Here is an 18,666-nt window from a genome sequence, read left to right as displayed (position 1 = left end):
AGCTGCTCTCATTGCCAAAGCTGCACATTGACACATAGCAAACAAGCAGAGTGACACATGGCAATGTCCAGTGCTCTCAAAAATCACGTTGGTGATTTCAGCCTACTGACCAGAATACTGAACTGCCAAAATATAGGAGAAAAAGAGATTTGGCTCCATGGTTCAAACAATCAGCAGGAGAAAAATGGACCTGGAAACTACAAATCAAGCAACAAAAGCTTTGTAGTAGAAGCATGAAATTGCTACATATTTCTTCTTCCAGTCCAGAGAAATCTTATTTCTGCACTGCTCCATTCATTCATGCTGCAAAAGGAAACAGCTTCAGGAAAACCTCTTCTGGGTAGTGCCAGGGATTCACCAATCTTTTTAGAAACACAAAACTATCTTACATGCAGTCTGCAAGACAGCCATGACTTTTTCATCTTCCCTTACCATCAGAAGGGCATTTTCCCAGACTGCAGGAATTTAGACTTGAGAAGAAATTCACCATAATATGCCTTGAGATATCACTGAAACATGTTCAGGAATTCATGCAAATTTGAGAAATTCCAAGAATAGGTTACACTTAATGTGTTCTCAGCAGGCAGCTAGCAGCCATCTCTTCAGCAGGGGTTCTGGGAGAACACAGACTGTCATCTATTAAATGTCACCACACTTCGTCAGACCCTCTTTTTAGCAAATTTCTGGGTATATCACAAACCATCCACAGAACAACATGATCTCAGAACATGGGTTATTTTTAAGAGATAAATAGGAGCAGAGCCTTCTCTTCTCCCTTTCCCTACATCCACCTGTGACCTCCACCCAAGCTCCATTCCTCTCTCATGCATTAATAGGACTATGTGCTTTTCCATTAATAATTGTTAGGTAGAAATTCTGGTAATTCCCTATTGCTTTCTTCCTAGCTAATGATTATCTGGCAAATTCCTCAGTTTAAGAAAAATACTAATAAAGAAAAAAATGTGGGGATTGTGCGAATTCCTTTATGTATCAGGCTGAGCAACTGCCCCCCCTGGAGATGGGAGGTAAAGGTGATTCTCATACAAAGAGAATTTGAGGACAGACCACTTCTCTCATAACCTCTTTCTCTGCTGTTTTTTTTTTTTTTTTTAATAGAACCATAATTTTCTTTCACATGGAAATTCACTGCAACTATGCCTCTCACATTCTCATTGCTGAACACAATTAAGAGCACATGAACTCATCTAAATGGCCCAAAACCTTTCCCAGATGACAGCAGCATGGCCAGAGCACCATACACTGGAGCATCAAGTCACACCACAGCTGCAACCACCATCCACACTGAGGATATCAGGTGTCCAGAGACCACTGGATCCAGCCAGCAGTGCTTCACTTTGATTTCACAGCTAATCCTTTAGAAATGGGGAGAAATTGCTTTGGACTGAATCACAGAGTAACAGGTAATTTGTAAGTCAAAGCTGCCCATGGGAGATTTATAAATGGAGCATTTCACTGAAGCTTGTCCAATTTATAGCTGAGTCCACAACAAAGAACTCACGGTGTTGCAGGGGGAAGGTGAGGGAGCATACACGTGTGGCACTATAAGGGAAACTAACTCTTCATTTCAAAAACAAATGCCCCGTGCCAAAGCCAAGTGTCCGTAGGGATCGCACACAGAAACTACTCACAGAGTAAACTGACCTTAATAGCTGAGGGTTGACGAAAGAGAGTAGGTCTTGTATCAACTTGAAGAAGGAGCCAATTAAGAAGTATGGCCCGAAGGTCCTCAACAAAGCCTTGAGAAAGGAAGGCTTCCTATTGTGCTTTTTGTCTCTGATCAGGACTTCTGCTTCCTCTGGGCTGCTACCAACATGATTCTGCACATGGTTTGATTTCTTCATGTATGACACATCCTCTTTCCTAGGGAAACAAAACAAGTGACAGGAGACAACTGACAGTGAGAATGGCACTGTCCTGTGTGAACAGCACTGTGGCAACACTCCAAAGTCTGTACCCTTCTCTGCTCTGCTACTAACCAACAGTAAGACTTCCAACACCATCAAGGTGTGCTCAGGATCAGCCACTCTTGTGCAATTGAGTCTTGTTTTCTTTTCTTTTTTCTGCAGTATTTATGGGGTGCAATCCACAGACCAGAAAATCACTATGAGATGAGAACGTGGCCCAAAGGAGGAGGAGAGGAAGGCTGGACCTCCTTAGAGGACAGGCTTGACTTTGGATCTCCAATTCCTTCTACAGGAAACCTCAAAGAACTGCTATGGATATCCCACACAAGGCACTCTCATCTTCTCCTTCTGAGCCTGTGTTTGTTGTTCAATCAGTAGCTGTGCTAAACCTGTACCCTTATTGATCATACAGCTGCTTCCAGAGAAGCAGAATGAATCCCCCTGGGGAGACAGGCATTGCAGCAGGCACAGCACTCTCAAAATACCAAATTTTGCATTTCTGGAAACTTGAAATTGAGTAGAAACCACAGCACCTTCAAAACTGGGCCATCCCCCAATATGTGGACCACAGCTATTCAGATTCTTCCAGGAGAGAAACCTTGGGTTTAGGTAACTAAATTTAGTCAGTTGACAATTAAGGCATTTAAACCCTATTTATCTGCAACTATTTTGTTAAACATTGGACTCAATCATAGGGGTTTTTTCCAACCTTAATGATTCCAGGATTCTAGGATTCCTTTTGTACTTTTTGCCTCTCTCCCTCTGCCAAATAAGCTAACAAAAGTGACTCTTCCACGTACTCTTTTAGAGTGACTGATGAAAAATGGGCCCAACACACCCAAACTGCTCTCCAGGGCTCCAGGCAAGTTTTGTAGAAGCCCCTTTGGGGTGCCTGACTTCTGTTACCCATCCACAAAGGGTATGCTCTGGGAAATTATTTCCTCCAAGACTGCTCTCAAACATCAGTCTGGCAACTCTTCTACCAGAAAATATCAAACTGCTGTTCTTTCCTGGGGGCTATGTGACTAGATAAAAATTTCCTGAATGTCAGACAGGAAAGTTAAGTCCAAGTGGAACAGGGAGAAGGAGATTAATCTGGGGCACATAAGCTTTACAAGAAAAAACAGATGGAAAAGACACCCTAGAAACAGTGAATATTTACCAGAAGGCATTTGAAAAACAACTTGTAAGTACTACCAAGTGAGGTTGAATTTATGATTTTTCATAAAGACTGTGCAGATTTTTTTGAGCTGGCTAGCTGCAGAGTGCAATGATTCCAACAGCCTGTGAGCATTCACTGTGATCACTGATGCTAACAGTCCACATGTATAAACTTGTCCACATCCTTTCAGAAAAAGCCATTTGGAAATCCCAACATCTTTGCAATAAAGTTAGAGGTCAGGGGGAGAACCTAAACCAGTCAATTTATTTTTTCCCCTCAGACAAGAACAAACAGTGTTGTCTTTGTCTTCCAGATCAAACCTGGAGAGTTTATGAGAAAAGCCTTGTTTTTCTGGCAACCAGACTGTTAAACTCATTGAAGGATTTGAAGAAACAAGACTACTTGCCCCTGACTTTGTGCTATTAAAAATGTTTATTATACTGAGCTAACAGCAAAGCAATGGTTCTCTTGCAACTAAGAGTCCCAAAGGGATAAAATGCACTTTTAGTGTTTACTACCTGTAGTTAGGTGAGGTCAGGTTTTCAGCAGTGTGTGGCACTGCTCACACCCAGTTTTTTATCAAAGCAAAGAGCACGTGTCTGGTTGCCATTATTTATAGCAGGGCAGATAATAGGTACTGATTTATCTCATGGGAAAGCACATAGTTTCTTACTGGTGCTGATAAGGCCCTGCATCTTCAATATGTCTTCATAAGGACAGTCTCTAAAATCAGAAGCTAACTAAAAATGAGGGAAAATGCATTCCAGCTCTCTCCTCCATCCAGCGTAGCTCTAACTTTTTCAGAAGAAACTGCACTTATCAGTAAAGTGAGTGAGTAGAAACTTCAGCCATATAAGCAAAGAGAGGAAAAGAAAGGAAAAATACTCTTTGTGTGCTTTAGTATCTATAGTAGCATTTAAAATCCATGCTGGTCTCTCCTGTAACTCACAAGAAAAAAAAGATTTTTTAGCAATTATTTAACAGTAACTCACAAGACAGCAGTGAAGCAAAAAAGGTTAGAGAACAACAGAAATTACTACTATGTACACTACAAATACTTTTCATCAAACTTCCAGCGTGTGTACAAATTGACACAGCATTTTAATTGTCATAAAAGCTTGCTCAGAGCAATTTAATGAGAATTAAAAGGAAAAAAGAAGTATTTACAATGTCTCTCAAGCAACTACCACTAATGTTATTTGACAGGAAGTAATAGAGAATATCTACTTATAACTGAAGAATAAGAAGAGCTTTTAGAGTTCCATGAAACCCAGGAATTTGGAGTACAGTGATTTCCTTTGTTTTTGCTCTTTTCCCCATCTTAGAATCATTAATACAGTTGCCACAAAACTTTACCTGAGCTAAATACAACTCATAATTTATGGCTAAATTCACTGCCAATTGGCCTCAGTTCATATGAATAGTTTCCAAAACGCAATGAATCTCCTGACAAAACTCCAGGCACGGTCTCTGGTTTCCTAGTAAAAGTCTTCCTGGACCCCTGCACTCCTGCACAATGGCTGTGCTCATACCGTAAAATAGCCTGAGGGAGTAAGATTTATGTCTGTGCAAAAAGACCAGAACCCAGACTATGCACATTATTCGACACCATAAAAATAGAGACATTAAGACAATGAAAAAAAAACCCTGAAAATAAACCTCAAAGTAGAACTGTAACACATCCACGCAGAGCATTAGTGGACAGCTGCTGATGTAGTGCTGGAAATATTTCAAATTTTACCTGCAAAGTGGAACTCTCCACATCATATTTAGTCTTGCCCAGAAAATTACAATTCTCTCCTAATATTATCAAATAATAGAGTCTTTACAATTTGGCAAGGATATGCAAAAAAAAGAACAGAGGAAAGCCTCCACATGGAGAAGAAATCTCCACAATGAAAAGAAATGGAAGCACAGGCCCCCTCCATATTGGTATTTTTCATTTGAAACACACTATTATCACATCTATTTGCTTGGAAACATTTTGGACACCAAACAGTGGGAGAAGGAAATAGAGTTGCACAATAGATAATTTTTTAAGATTAGATTAGGACAGAACATGCAATAAGAAGGAAATCCTCTCAAGCAGGGGTATAACTGTATGCAAGTTCTCACCCTTATGCTATTTCCATCAGAGACTAGGACAATTTTGCTGCTAGTTTTCTAGGCAACAGCAGTAGACTCTCAGCAATAAAGTGGAATGTCTCTTCCCCTCCTGCCTTTCACATTTTGCGTTTCTTGTCTTTACTACTGAGAAGTGAAGACTTGCTCACTGCTAAGAGCCTTAAGGCTAAAAATACTGCCAGGCCAAAAAAAAAACATGATGGAGATGATGAGAAATTCTTTTTGGTTTATGTGCCCAGAAGCTGTGCTCCAACACATCTGAGAAGGATGCAATTATGCAGTTAGACAACTACCAGCTCAATGGTGAAAAGTTGTTCATTTTCTACAATCCAACCAACTCAACAGCTTCTCCTCACACATCTTCAGCCCTTCTCCACAGGGGAAGTGGCAGCACCTGCCCATGGAGATTTTAAGCACCTAAAAAGTGTGTTGGTGGCACACAAGCCCCACAGGGCTCCTGTTTGCCTCTGCTTAGACATATTAAAAAAAGAAAGTTTGACTATTAATAAGTGAAGAAGAGAAAGACTGAAGTGGCGGGTGCATTTTTAGTTGGCTCATTTTCATGGATGAGCAACTTATGAGTGTTGAAAGGACTCAGATCAATCTCTCAACTTTGCAGACTTGTTCGTTTACTTACTGTTTGCACTCTACTTTTTCTCTGTCCCACTCTTTACTCAGTTGTTGCACGATAGCTTTTGAAGTGTCATCTTCATTCAGCGACCACAAATCTTTGTCTTCCAGAGGCCTTTTGTACCCATGAATTGCCATGCTGCACATATGGAGAAAAACAGTCCAATTCAGTTTGGAAAATTGAATTTTCAGTTTTCAAGCATTGCCAGTAATTCTAGGACTATTAAGGTAAGAAAAGCAAGAAGATACTCCACAGAAAGGGAGATCGGAGAATAATTATCACCCTTTGTTTCTTTTATTGATGTTTGCAATTAAGGAAAGGACATGATGTATTTCTAATTACATGTATTTTACTGAAAACACTACTTCAGAAAAAAAGACAATAAAAACCAACTAATAGAAGCATTTGGATGAAACTGTGCTGTTAAATGGAAACAGTGAAGCTTGAGAAGTGAAAATGATAAAGTTGATCTGGAATAACTGTCAGAGGTGAACAAAATGCAAAAGTGGAGCTCACTGGAATAAAAGGAAAATCAGATTTTTCTGAAAACTGCAGTTCCTCAACTGTAAAGGGAATTTTGTCAAGGGATACAAACATCCTAGTTGCCAAGAATCTCACTGGGGAGGCTGAACGTTCTGGAAGTTTAAAAAGTTCTCATCCTCTCACTAAAAAATCTTTACAGGGCTGTTACCAGAACAATAAAGTTACATGGGTGGAAGAATGAAGATCTCAACCACTGTGGAAAAACTGGGTCTTAACATGACCTTTGACAGCTGTTCCACTTTTTTATCATGAAGCAGCAGGCCCAATCTCAAATTTGCCTCTTTGATACACATACCTTTTGTCTGTGACCTCAGGTGGCGGCAATAATTTATATACATAGCCCAGTTTACCTTCCCTTTTGCACAGAAAATGTCCTTATAAAAAAGCATTCATCCATGAACCTCAACAGTAAAAAAAATGCACCCTCAGCTGGGTGAAAGGCTGCCACAATTTATCTTGTGGAGTACAGAGCTACATCTTGGTTTAGGTTATATTCCTGCATGTGTTGAGCACAGCCAGGCTGCACATCCTATTTGTCATGATACTGTTGCTGCCATACTTTGCAGGGAAAAAGTTTGGGCTCTGTGTTTCTAAAAAGGCAAACGCTCAAAGTGCTGACACTATTGTGGATGAAAGAGCATCCAACATCAACTACTCACAGAAGGAAAATCTCTGTACTGCTCACTCTGTGCAACACAGATCACAAGCAGGTTTTGGGTTTGTCAGCTGTCCAACAGCTTGAAGAAAAAACTCACCTGGTAAACCACCAAAATGTCAATCTTGACAGGAAGCCTGAATTTAACTCTGGACATGAATTCTATAATGAATTTATGGGAGGAAAAATGAAAATAAATAAAGCAAGATATTTACTATTACTTTAACATGACAACAGTCTATTTTGATAATTTTTGGCATTATTATATGGTATATTACATGTACATACCTATGTTCTAATGAGACATAAAATTGATTTCTTTCATTTCCCATTTCCCACACTGAACTCCTTTTATACCTAAAAATTGCTTCATATAGTACCTTTAAATCACACCTATGAAATGAAATGCCATTCTACAGTTTCTGAGATGTTCATTTTAGGACATGAGCTCAAACTTCTCTCTCATCTTGGTTCAAACATAAATCCAATTATAGGGACTATTTTTGAATTGGAGAAGAAATTTAACCTGTGACACTACTAATATCTTCTGTTATTAATGTTCTTCCATATCTGTTCTCAATACATATAGAACTCATTTATTAAGACAAACCTCATAGACTTTTGCAAACTTGAGATGAATGTTAAGCAAGCAGAGCATCAAATCCTCAAAAAACCCTCTTGAAATAATTACTATTACACTTCAGTGCTCATAAATATAATTTACACTGCTGTGAAGCAGCAAGCAGGACATCTGCTTTCATTACACAGCTTCAAGTCATTTCTGATGACACAGATAATGGAAAAAGAGTCCAAACCCCAATACTACTCTCCATACCCAGTGTTTTGTAAGAGGGTCACTTAAGTACTGCCATCTCTATGACAATCCAAAGCTGTTTTCAATGACAAGTACTCTCAGTGGAACTCTCAAAACACCATATAGTCTGTAAAATTCAAATAAATCGAAGTGTAAAATACTTACAGCATCTATATTAACAGGGGAAAAAAATGGTGGCTTTTCTTTAAAACATGAAAGTATCAACTCAATGATTATCAAAGCAAAGTAGATGTAAAACGTGGTAAACCTGAACCTTTCATTTACATGGCCCTAGAGGAAAAAGAAACACTGTAAATGATGGTTTTATTGTACTTCCAAGTTCCCCACACTCTCTCTCTCCCCTTTCTCACTGCTTCTTTTGGCAATTCCTTTCTTCCTTTACAGCTGAATACTGCAAAGCAGTTCCTAGCAGGAATTATCTCACAGAAGTATGCTCGTACTCTGACAAGTGCCTAAGAACATGCTTATCTCCAAGCTTCTCATTAAATTATGTCAAGTTCAAAATACATCTTCACTGCATGCAGACACCCTCTGGAATCAGGTCTACATAATATCCTTTTAAATTACCTCTGGGGGTTCTTGCACGATCATGTCTTAAGCATAGGAACTGTCAACCCAGATCAGAGAACATCCTTTTACTTTAATATCTTGTCACTGACAAGCAGTGAGTGTTAAATACTTTCAGAAGAACCTGAAGAAAAGCACAATAAGAGTTCCATCTGCTCTAGAAACATTTCCTTTCCTAATCATGAGTTTGCAGTCTACCTAAAATTCTTGCTGTGAGGGTATGTCCTTTATACAGCTCTTTCATGCCTTAATGCTGACAAGTGAACATTCTCATTGTTCACTTAAAATGTTTAAATCTTAAGTGCAAGAGGAGGTTCTGGGCAGTCAGAGGAGGAGAAATGTTACCCAGACTTGTTCTAAGGCTCTGCATCCACAATTTCAAGATGATTACAGATTCAACATTGATAGTCCAATATTTTCACTTATTAAAGCTGTTTCTAAGTGATGTTTGAAATGGCCTCACCAGATTGCAGCTATTATCTGATGAAGTTCTACACAGGCTCTCAGTTAAGGTTTAATTCAATCTCTGCTGGAATATTTACAACAGCCTGCTACAGGAAAATCCTTGCTAATAGGATAATGCTGCTAATATTACAAAGAAGCAAGAATAAAACCAAGAAATTGCCAAACAGAATCACACTGATTTCACTGAGGAGAAGCAATCATCTGAATGTTTTCCAAGCACTCTTTTTCTCTCCCAGGCTTTGATGATCCAATCACTGGAGCAATCTGCCTTGCCCTATGTAATGAAACTTGTTTCTGTGAAAAACTCAACATGTTTCTTACTTTGGGAGAACCTGCTATGTTTTCAAACAGGAATCTTAATGATTTCTTTCCTCTCCCTCCAACTTTCTCTCTTGTTTCCAGCCCCAGTGGAGACAAAATACTGTCCTCAGCACATCAGGCACTGACACAAGGAAGCCCAAAGAGCTGTCTAATGTGGCCAAGCTGCCTAAGTAAAAAAGGAACTTAACATATTAAAATGTGTCTTCTCTGATTACTACCCATCCCCATTTAAGCAAAAGGCTGCAAAAGGGAAAGAGACAAAAAAAGACAGGAGTCTGTTCACATATACACAGTGTTGGTATTGCTCTCTTATGCCTATCAGGTTACCAGTATAGCCCTGGGCTAAGCAAAATCTGCTTTTTGATATTGCCTGAGACATCCAGCTCCCTTCTAGTTACGCAAGTCTGAGTCAAAACCACAGAATCAAACTCCTCTCTCTTTGGTAAAACCTGGGCTCAGATCTGACTCCAAACTCGGATTCATTCTTTTCACATAGAAGTGGATGCTACATTTCCTATTCTCCAAGTGCTAACAAGGATAGCTTGTTACCTGTGCTGTTGTAGTCATGATCTTTGACCGGAAGGGCCCCATGGCACAAAGCACAGACAAAAACCAGAAGATAATGAGCACTCCAGAGGACTGAATTCCTCTCAGTCTTTCATACTGGATAAGCAGTGTGGCTAAGAGCTGTAAAAGTAAATACAGGAACACATGAACACAACCCCATCCCAGTGCTCCCCTTCTTTGCACTCTCTGTTGGCAGTTCTTAGAGCCAACTTCATTGACTGGAAGGACAGCAGAAGAGCATGGCCTCTCTGAAATGAGCCCCATCATGACTTCACAGAAGTCAATGGCAAAATCTCAATCATCTAAGGAGAGGAGCAAATAACAGTGACTCTACAGTGAATTATTATTATAAATTATAATATAATACTGTAAGTTTGTTTTGGTTTTTTCAGAGCCTCAACTTCAGAATTCAATTTTTAAACCTTTGTACATAGGGTTGGGAACAATTAAATATCAGCTACAAACATTTTAAACAAATGTAGGAGCTGCAATTTCTCCAATCCAGACAGACCATCATGACTTGTCTAGAAAATGATAATTAAAAAAAAAAATTAACCAGGAGAATTAAAAAAACTTAATGGGCAAAATTTACTGCTTTATTTTTCATACAACAGTCACAAGGCTGTTTGTCATCCTAGCCAAAGCCAACTTGTTTTGCTTAATGGAAGAACAACCACCAGATAACAGACACAGCTTTACAAAGTCCTATACTATACTAAGCAATGCACAAACCATGCTCTATTGTATCTCTCTATTTAGGCAAAGTCCTACTCAAATTCTCTCCAGACCCGGATCACAAACCCAGCTAAATGGGTGAAAGCAGGCTTAAAGGCAGAACAATCTCTCCATTACAAATATTTGAATTTACAAAGCTGAATCTACTTGAGAGAGAGAGAGATTTGTGACTCCGGCCTTTTCGGCAGCAAGATTCGCTTCAGTGATACAAATACTAATAATGCAGTTAAAAGAGGTTCAGATAAGGCAATGAAGGCAAAAGGGCTCTTCATCCTTCATTTGTCTAAGAAAAAGTTATTCATACTGGTCATAGTGAACAGAAACAGCTACAAACCACAGTGATGCCAACGACTAGTGGAGTTACAAAATAGACTGGTGGAGGCGTTCTGTTTTGCAGGAGCTCGTGGAAGGAGTAGAAGAGATCTGCCCAGCTCACACACCACAGCAGGACACCAAACAGCTGAGAGAAGGCAAACAGAAATGACATCTCCAGAGGTGGTCAGAGAGCTAAAAAAACCCATTCTGATTCACACATTCCCAGCAAAACAAACCTATGTAAACACAATCATATCACTATTCAGCTGCAGTGCGATGAACTGTCCCACTGCACTCAATCCAAGGATCTCATCTCAACTGTTTTCTGAGGGATTTCCAATCACAGCCAGTAGAAAGATTTTTGTATTTACCTGGATTTCTCCCCCTATTTAATTTTGACTGGAAACACAGGCAGCATCTAGAGTAAAGGCAGACATGCCCTGAAGCAGAAGCCTGTTTTTTTCTCCAGAAATAACCCGAGTTATTTAATGGCCTATGGAAAGCAACTTTCTTGCTTTTCTTAGACCCAACCACTCACAGACCTGAGGGGCTGCTGACACCAGAAAACTTTTAAGCACAAGGTGCAGATGAAATATCACGTTGCTATTTCGTGGGGAGAATGGCTTGAAAAAACCCTTCTCATGCTTACTTTCACAAAGAGATACAATTCCCACTAGACCTACCTTAACATCTTTGCTCTGCAGCTTTCAGTGGTTTAAACATTACTTAAGGATGAAGCAGCACAATTTTGGCTCACAAAAGGGGACTGCTCAAGGTAGAGCAATCAGTTCTTCCCTCTACCTAGAAAGATGGACTTCTAGGATGGATTTCCTTCCTCAGAGGTCTGTATTCAAACTGCTTGTTCCTATGAGCAAGCTCTTCAGTATGTTAAATCAGAGGGAAATTAGTTTAAACCCTACTGCAGCAATTCCTTAGATGCTGAACTAATAAAAATGAAATTTACATGGCATGTGGGGCACTGCAAAGAGCTCTCACCGTCTTGAACCTGCTCAGCACGGACAGCATGATGTACCCTCGTTTACTGCGCTTCAGGTAGAGAAGGTAAAAAGGTAAAGCACTCCACAGATAAATGCTGGGGATCCAAGCCAGGATGGTGTTCTGGAAACATGGTGTTAGGTCTGGGTTATCCGTGTGTATTGTAAGGTTGGAATCCTGGAAAAAGGACAAGAAACATCTCTCAACAGAGAGGCAGAAGTGCTGCTAATTGGAATATCTATTTGAATGAAGTTATATTCAGATCTTGATGGAGTTAGCATATGGCCTGAGTAAGAGCTTCCCCAAAATACTTACCCCAAGCACTTTTGGTTAATCTGCTCTAGTGAAAGGACTAAGTATTTACAGCTATAAATAGGCCAAAACCTAAAAGAGAAAGATTTCTGCCCTACTGTATTTGAGAGCTGGACATACATTTTGTAGCAGACAATCCCCTTTTGATTCTGTCTTTGCCAAGGCTTAGTTACAGGTGCTGATAACACCATGTTCCTCAGACATTCTCAGCCTAGAGTGCCTCTGCTAAATAAAACTCTTGAGGAAAAATCCTCCATCTGAGAACTCATCCAGCAAGAATGTCCAGGACTGGACAAAATGGTCAGATTTAGACCAATCTTATGCTGACCTGGGAAAATCCCCTCCATTTATGACTAACACTTTGTCCTTCTTACTCATATGCTTCCAACTTTAATTACTTCCCTATTCTAAACAAAGGCAAAAGGAATGTACTGAACATGCAGGTAGGAATCAGGTTTTCTTGGAAACATTTCAAGTAATGCTTTGCAGCTATGATCCTGGACACCACAAGCCACATACGCACTTGTACCTAAAGATCTGAATGCACTGCATACAAACAAGTTACACAAGTTCAGACTAAAATAGAACTTTCAGTATGGTGAAGGAGAACTTGGTTTTAATCAAACCTCTTGGAAATTCACAACTTGAATTTTGACACCTGATGTGACATCTTACATGTGGTAGATAAATACTTACTTGCAGGGAATGTAAAATGACTTTGTTGTACTGTCATTAACAAGATGATGATAAAACTAAGATATCCTTGGTTCAAATATACCTTATCTCTGCACTACAACAATTTACTTAATTATTTTTGGGTGTGAGCTCTCTGCAGAAGTGTTTCAGTTACACGGAGCCACTTCTCATCCCTTGTGACAGACTGCTCTGAAAATCAATTTCTCAAAGTATTTCCAGTACTGCTTTTGTTTACCAACATGAAAGAGATTGAATGCTGAAAGCAGTGGTTGATTTTAGGAAACTGAAGAGCCACAATCTGCAGAGAATCCATTTCATTGATGGTCTGTCAGAAGGCATGTGCATCTTTGAACCTGTCCACAAAATGAGCTTTTAAAGTGTAATGAGACTACAAAGCCTTGGCTGAGTGCAGGACAGTTTGGCTGAACTGTGACACATTTGTCATTCAGTGCTTCAGCTTTGGCAGTGTGAAGGTTGGCACAAATCCACCAGCTCCACATTTGAACTGCGCCCTTTGCACAGCTGGTGCCTCTCCAGCCAAGAAATTACTTTTTTTAGGAGGCACTCAGGCATCCATCACGGGTCAGCAGAATAAAAACAGCCCCAATTTCCTCAGCAGGTTTGTCCAGACCTCAGGCAACCTTCAGCCACAAATCAACAACACAGGGGCAATTACACAGCAATTTAAACACAAGATCAAAACAAAACAAAACTCCAGCTGCACATTCAAACTATTTTTGTGTTTACCTCCAGCAAGCAGGTCTCTGGCACCAGAATGGATGATAACATTTAAAGAGCACCCATTTTTTTGGCTCATCATCGAAACATTTCAGCATCTCTAACATAATAAGCTTCTCTAGCAGCTACCCTGCCTGGGGCAGGAGATGCCCTGTAGAAGCTTGGAGCTCTTTAGTTCCCAAGTAGGAGTTTATCTACTCTCATTTATTCAACAAAATACTAATTTCCTCTCTACATTACATGTGGTTTAGCAATGTCTTGAGCATAGTTGCAATTGTGTTCCTTTTGCTTATTGGAAAAAGTCCTAGAAAAGGAAAGCAGACGAAGAATAGCAACTGAAGCTCAGAATAAAACAAAGACACTGTTTAAGGGAGAAGATATTGAGAGGACCCTCCCCCCACCTTTTATAATTTAAACCTTTCCTATAAGACCAAAATGTCCATGAACAGCTTTCTGTCTGACAGCAACACAGAAACTGCCCCAGATGTCCATTAACTTCTGAACTGAATACAAGCTGCCTATTGTATCCAAGACACAGACTGCAGGGCTGCCAAGCCATTGGAAGGTTTTCATTTACTCTTATTTAAACAAAGCAAAGGGTTTGCACTTCTGAATGTAAAAATGCAGCTGGCCAGAAAACAAAAATTCTGTCAAAAAAAAAAAAAAAAAAAAAAAAAAAATCAAGATTTTGAGATTTGGTAGTATTATCCCTGAGACTAAAAGTGGAACCTTTCCAAAATTATGTGAAACTACAGGAAGCAGTATCTACGTGATGGCCAACAAGAACCTACTACTTCACGGCACATGGGAATGTGGGCTGAAGGAGAGACCTATGGCCAAGATAATAGGACTGACTACTGGCTTCTTGGTGAGGTTTTTCCAGGTCCAGTTCTACCCTGAATCAGAAAAAATAAGCTTTCTTGGAAAAGATCTGTTTCTGTAATGATCTGCCTCTGCTCTGAGAACAGACTCCTCCCATCCTGAATAGGAGAGGGGTCCCTATTAGAAGACATAGTGCCTAAAGCACTTAAGTAATTGAATTACAAAGTAACTTGCTCTCCCTGAGACCAAACTGGAGTGGACTAATGTTGCTACGTGTCCTGGGATAGAGTTCTTAAGTATTTAGATTTTTAAATATACTTTCATTTATTTTCTCCCTGGTAGCGGATACATTGCTCTGTTTCTCTCTTTTTTGGTTGTCTCTCTTTGCATTACAATTATGTTATTATTATTATATTTTATTTCAATTATTAAACTGTTCCTTTTCTCAACCCCTGGGATTTACTTTTTTCCCAAGTCTTCTCCCATCCCAGCAGGGAAGTGGAAGGCATTAGTGAGCAGCTGCTGGCTGGGTTTAAACCATGTATGATGGTATGTTTAATGTAACAAGGACTCTACAGGGAATTATTATTACTTTTAAATCAGGGAGTCTTCAAGTTGTGTTTTTCATCAGGCAGGATCTGTCTTCATGGAGCAGGAAGTTCCACTTAATGGCTTTATAAATCACCACACTGACTGTGTGTATTCCAACACCCACTCCAATCCTAAACTCATTTTGAGTAAGAATACGACAAATGCTCAATACAATCTCTCCTGAGCAAGCCAACTTTGTTACATATTCAATACAGCAGCAAAGTTACTGAACTCCACCCTGGAGAACAAACACAAGAAGCAACGGCTGAAGGGAGACACCAGCTCTTGGCCTCCTGTCCTCAACGCTCCTGCTTTAATCTGCCTTTGTATTTCTGAAGTCTGTCCTGGGAAACAGAACAAGTTGCAATGTTTCTTATGTCCTGTTCTGGTTGAGGGTGAAAATACTCACCTTGGACTGTCTAGGTGTGAGGGTTTTCTTTGGATTTGCTGCTGAAAGATGTCTAACACACTGATACTGAGGAGCACCCCTGTTCCTTGGCTTGTGGCTCTGTGCTCTCCTGAGAGCTGCTCACCTTTCCCTGGACATCACAGTTCTGCCCTTCAGTGACAACCCACTGAAAAGACTCTGCAGCAGCTCTGTGAACCAGGGTTGTGGTGACTCAGCAGCAGGCACTTCCCTCTCACAAGGGGAAGTACTCAGCAGCAAATGTCACAAAACTCATTCCAGGGAAACCACAAGAGCCAGCATATCCATCCCAGTCAGCACTGCTGTTATCCCACTTACCCACAAGCAAGTGTTGAGGATAACAACCTGTGACCTATTACTAATCCAGACTCACCGTGTTCTGTGGCTTCTCCTGACTGCCAAATGCAGCAGCATTCCCTTGGATGCAGGATGCTTGGATGCTGGAGGCTCTGCTGGTGAGATACAGTACTGCAGAAATCACCAGACCACTATACTGAACTCCCATGGCACACAATTTACTTAATCCTCTAGTACTAAAATACAATGGGAACACCCATGGGAAAAGATTAGAGACGCTTGTTACAGCTTCACAGCAGAAAAGGGGTCTCTTGGAGTTTAAAACTTATGAATTAGTGGGTCTTTCTCCTGATCAGTTAAGGATATCATTGACAGGGGCCCTTGCCACAGCTTTCACTCACACCCTTCACTCCAGTCTGTCTTTAGATAAACACAATTCTTTTATTAAGGGCAATCTGGGCAGTAGAACTTGCATTTAAATGACTAGTTTTAAATACATGATCTTCAATTACGGGAAGGCATTCAACAGGGGAGGCTCTGAGCAGCATTAAATCTGCTCTAAGACTTTGTACTTTCTATTATATTCTCCCCTCTGGAAAAGAACATTGCTATTGAAAAAGCCATCCTTGAAACTGATAATGCCTTTAAAAGAAATAAAAGTTCAGTGCCACGTATCTTGGGCTTCCTGCACATCATCCATTACAGCATTTAAACACACAGAAAGCTTAGAACTCAGCTGCAAAACAGAGACAGGGAAATTCCTGTCTGTTCCTTTCCCAAAATCCCCAGATGATGTTAAAGAAGCCTGCTGAAAAAGACTAGCTGGAGTTTTGGTCTTGAGTTTAAGTCTAAATCAACTCCTACTCCATTACAGAAGCTTAAAACAAAGCTGCCTCACACTGGCTTTACCCAGTAGCAAAAATAATTGTTGATGAGGCCACGGAGTGTCTACCTAGAACAACAGAGGCTAGACAGAGTTAAGAGAATAACATAGGTATTTGTTAAAGGTCTTCAATAGGTACATCTTGGCAGTGCAGGAGCCTCACAGAGGCCACACCCAAGATGGACGAGGATTATGAGTTCTTCAGACAGTAATATGTTTGGTCTCTCTGCATATCAGGGGTTAATCCTCCAATTACAGCTTCAGGTAATGAAGTCATAATCCTCCAGTTTGCTCTGCCCCCAGCCCCACGCCACCCCCCCCATTCACTTTTGTTTATACTTTTCCGGGGCTGAGGCAGAGGGTGGCCTTGTATCTCAGGCCTGGAAGGATTGTTTTGTCTGACCAAACTGTGAAGAGAGTTTATTTACACCCTATATGGAGTTCAGAGTTATATACTAATGCAGTACAGGATCTGAAAAATATAAAAGCTAAAATCTTGAGGAATCACTGATGCTGCAGTAATGTTCCTCAAACAGTAATAGAGAGCATCCAAACCCTAGGGAAGACTTACAGCATCTCTGCAGTTCTCAAGCAGTTCTCTCCTTTAAATGGATACATTAATACATGCTTCTCTCTAAATTTTTACAGCTCCAAAAGAATGGTGAAAAGCACAGGAAACCCAAACCCAACGTTTATCTGCTGGAAGGTGAAGGCCATTGGGCTGAAGTCATTCACGCCTTACCCAAGGTTAACACAAACCCCTATCAGTGATTCCGTGCCAGTCATCACTAGTTTGCATGTTATGGAAGATTAACAATCAAACTGGAAAGCTGGCCAGGAAGGTACACATCCAGTGTAAAAGATAGGGAAGTGAATAACTGAAAGTAGCAATACTTCCCTGTGGTACATTAACACGGGAATGGTTTCTTATGTAGAACAAATCGTTAGTCTGCAAAGTCTAGTCTGCAAAGCAGACTCTTCCTGCCCTTCTTTTGCCTTTAGGTCTGGTCAATACCCTGCCACGGACTTTCACTTGCACATCCTGGGGGAAAAAAAGAATAAAAGGAAAAAAATCAAAAGGAAAGGAAAGAAATAAAAAGGATGTCTTTCTCTCTTTCTCTTGGCTCTACCACACTGCCTCCTCCCAGGAATGAGAGTAGATCTGAACTGCAACACTAAGAACTACCAGGGCTCAGTCTTAGCTACAGTACAAGCTTTGTCTCAGCCTCTCCATGTCTCACATCCCATTTCTACCTGTTGTCCATCTCCTCTGCTAGGTCCTTGTAAATAAACTCTTTAGGACCAACTCTAATAGTCATTTTAGAGCATAAATGCCAGCAAGTACAGCTCCAGACCTCCAGAAGAGTGCCAGTTTCAAATGGGCTTTTCAGAGCACTATCACCCATTTACATTTCCAAAGAACAGCATCACCCTTCCGTAAAGAGTTGGATGCTTCATTAATCCCAAGTGGCTGCTGCACTCAGTTCTTTCTCATGATTACAGAACAACCTTTCCCCCACCTGGTAAGAGGTAACAACATTCTTAACAACCTTTCCCCCACCTGGTAAGAGGTAACAACACTGCTCAGAAAGAATGCGGGGTTGAGGGACATAAACTCTTACAGTTCTGCACGAACCACACAGTTAATAACCAGAAATGGTATCCTTCTCTTTTACAAAGCACAACTGCACCAGTTCTGTACATAAGTGAAGGACACTGGGCAGGAAGCTGAACTTTCTTTTCTAGCAATAAAAGGATCTTTAGCAGCTTATTTTAAAGGATCAAATAGGCCTGGCACATGGCCAGAGCCTAGAGGAGTTAGTTTACAATTGTGGAGTTAACTTGTCAGAGGTTTTGCTCAAGCTGAAGTTTTATGATACAAATGCTACTAACCATGCCATGTACTTGAGGACTAGACAGCAGTACTAGACAGTAATTTCCTTTTTTATTCTCTTTTCAGTTTTTGAGTTTTAGGATTAGAAGTTCAGAGCTTCTTTGCTGTCAGGTACAAAAATAAGACGGGATGAAAAAAGGCAGGTTCATATTGCCTACAGCCATG

General features: G+C 40.3%; 1 protein-coding gene across 5 annotated transcripts in view; it reads right to left on the bottom strand.

Annotated features, from left to right (window-relative positions):
- ABCC3 (ATP binding cassette subfamily C member 3) overlaps positions 1-18,666 on the bottom strand; it is a 47,307-nt gene that overhangs the window by 22,515 nt on the left and 6,126 nt on the right. For 4 of the 5 annotated variants that reach the window (XR_008434176.1, XM_053960225.1, XM_053960227.1 and 1 more), the window contains exons 2-8: positions 11,842-12,018; positions 10,865-10,990; positions 9,778-9,915; positions 8,020-8,145; positions 7,141-7,202; positions 5,849-5,980; positions 1,663-1,881 (exon numbers count right to left, since the gene is read on the bottom strand). Coding sequence is in view for 4 of the 5 variants with exons in the window: in XM_053960225.1 (XP_053816200.1) it covers positions 1,663-1,881; positions 5,849-5,980; positions 7,141-7,202; positions 8,020-8,145; positions 9,778-9,915; positions 10,865-10,990; positions 11,842-12,018 (980 nt within the window). In the remaining variant the exon portion in view is untranslated. The remainder of the gene's footprint in view (positions 1-1,662; positions 1,882-5,848; positions 5,981-7,140; positions 7,203-8,019; positions 8,146-9,777; positions 9,916-10,864; positions 10,991-11,841; positions 12,019-18,666) is intronic. The other variant, XM_053960226.1, reaches the window with a different exon arrangement.

This window comes from Vidua chalybeata, chromosome 19 (assembly GCF_026979565.1).
Source record: "Vidua chalybeata isolate OUT-0048 chromosome 19, bVidCha1 merged haplotype, whole genome shotgun sequence".
Taxonomy (NCBI): Eukaryota; Metazoa; Chordata; class Aves; order Passeriformes; family Viduidae; genus Vidua; species Vidua chalybeata.
Note: the sequence above shows the minus strand (reverse complement) of the source record. Positions and strands in the feature narration are given on the sequence as shown.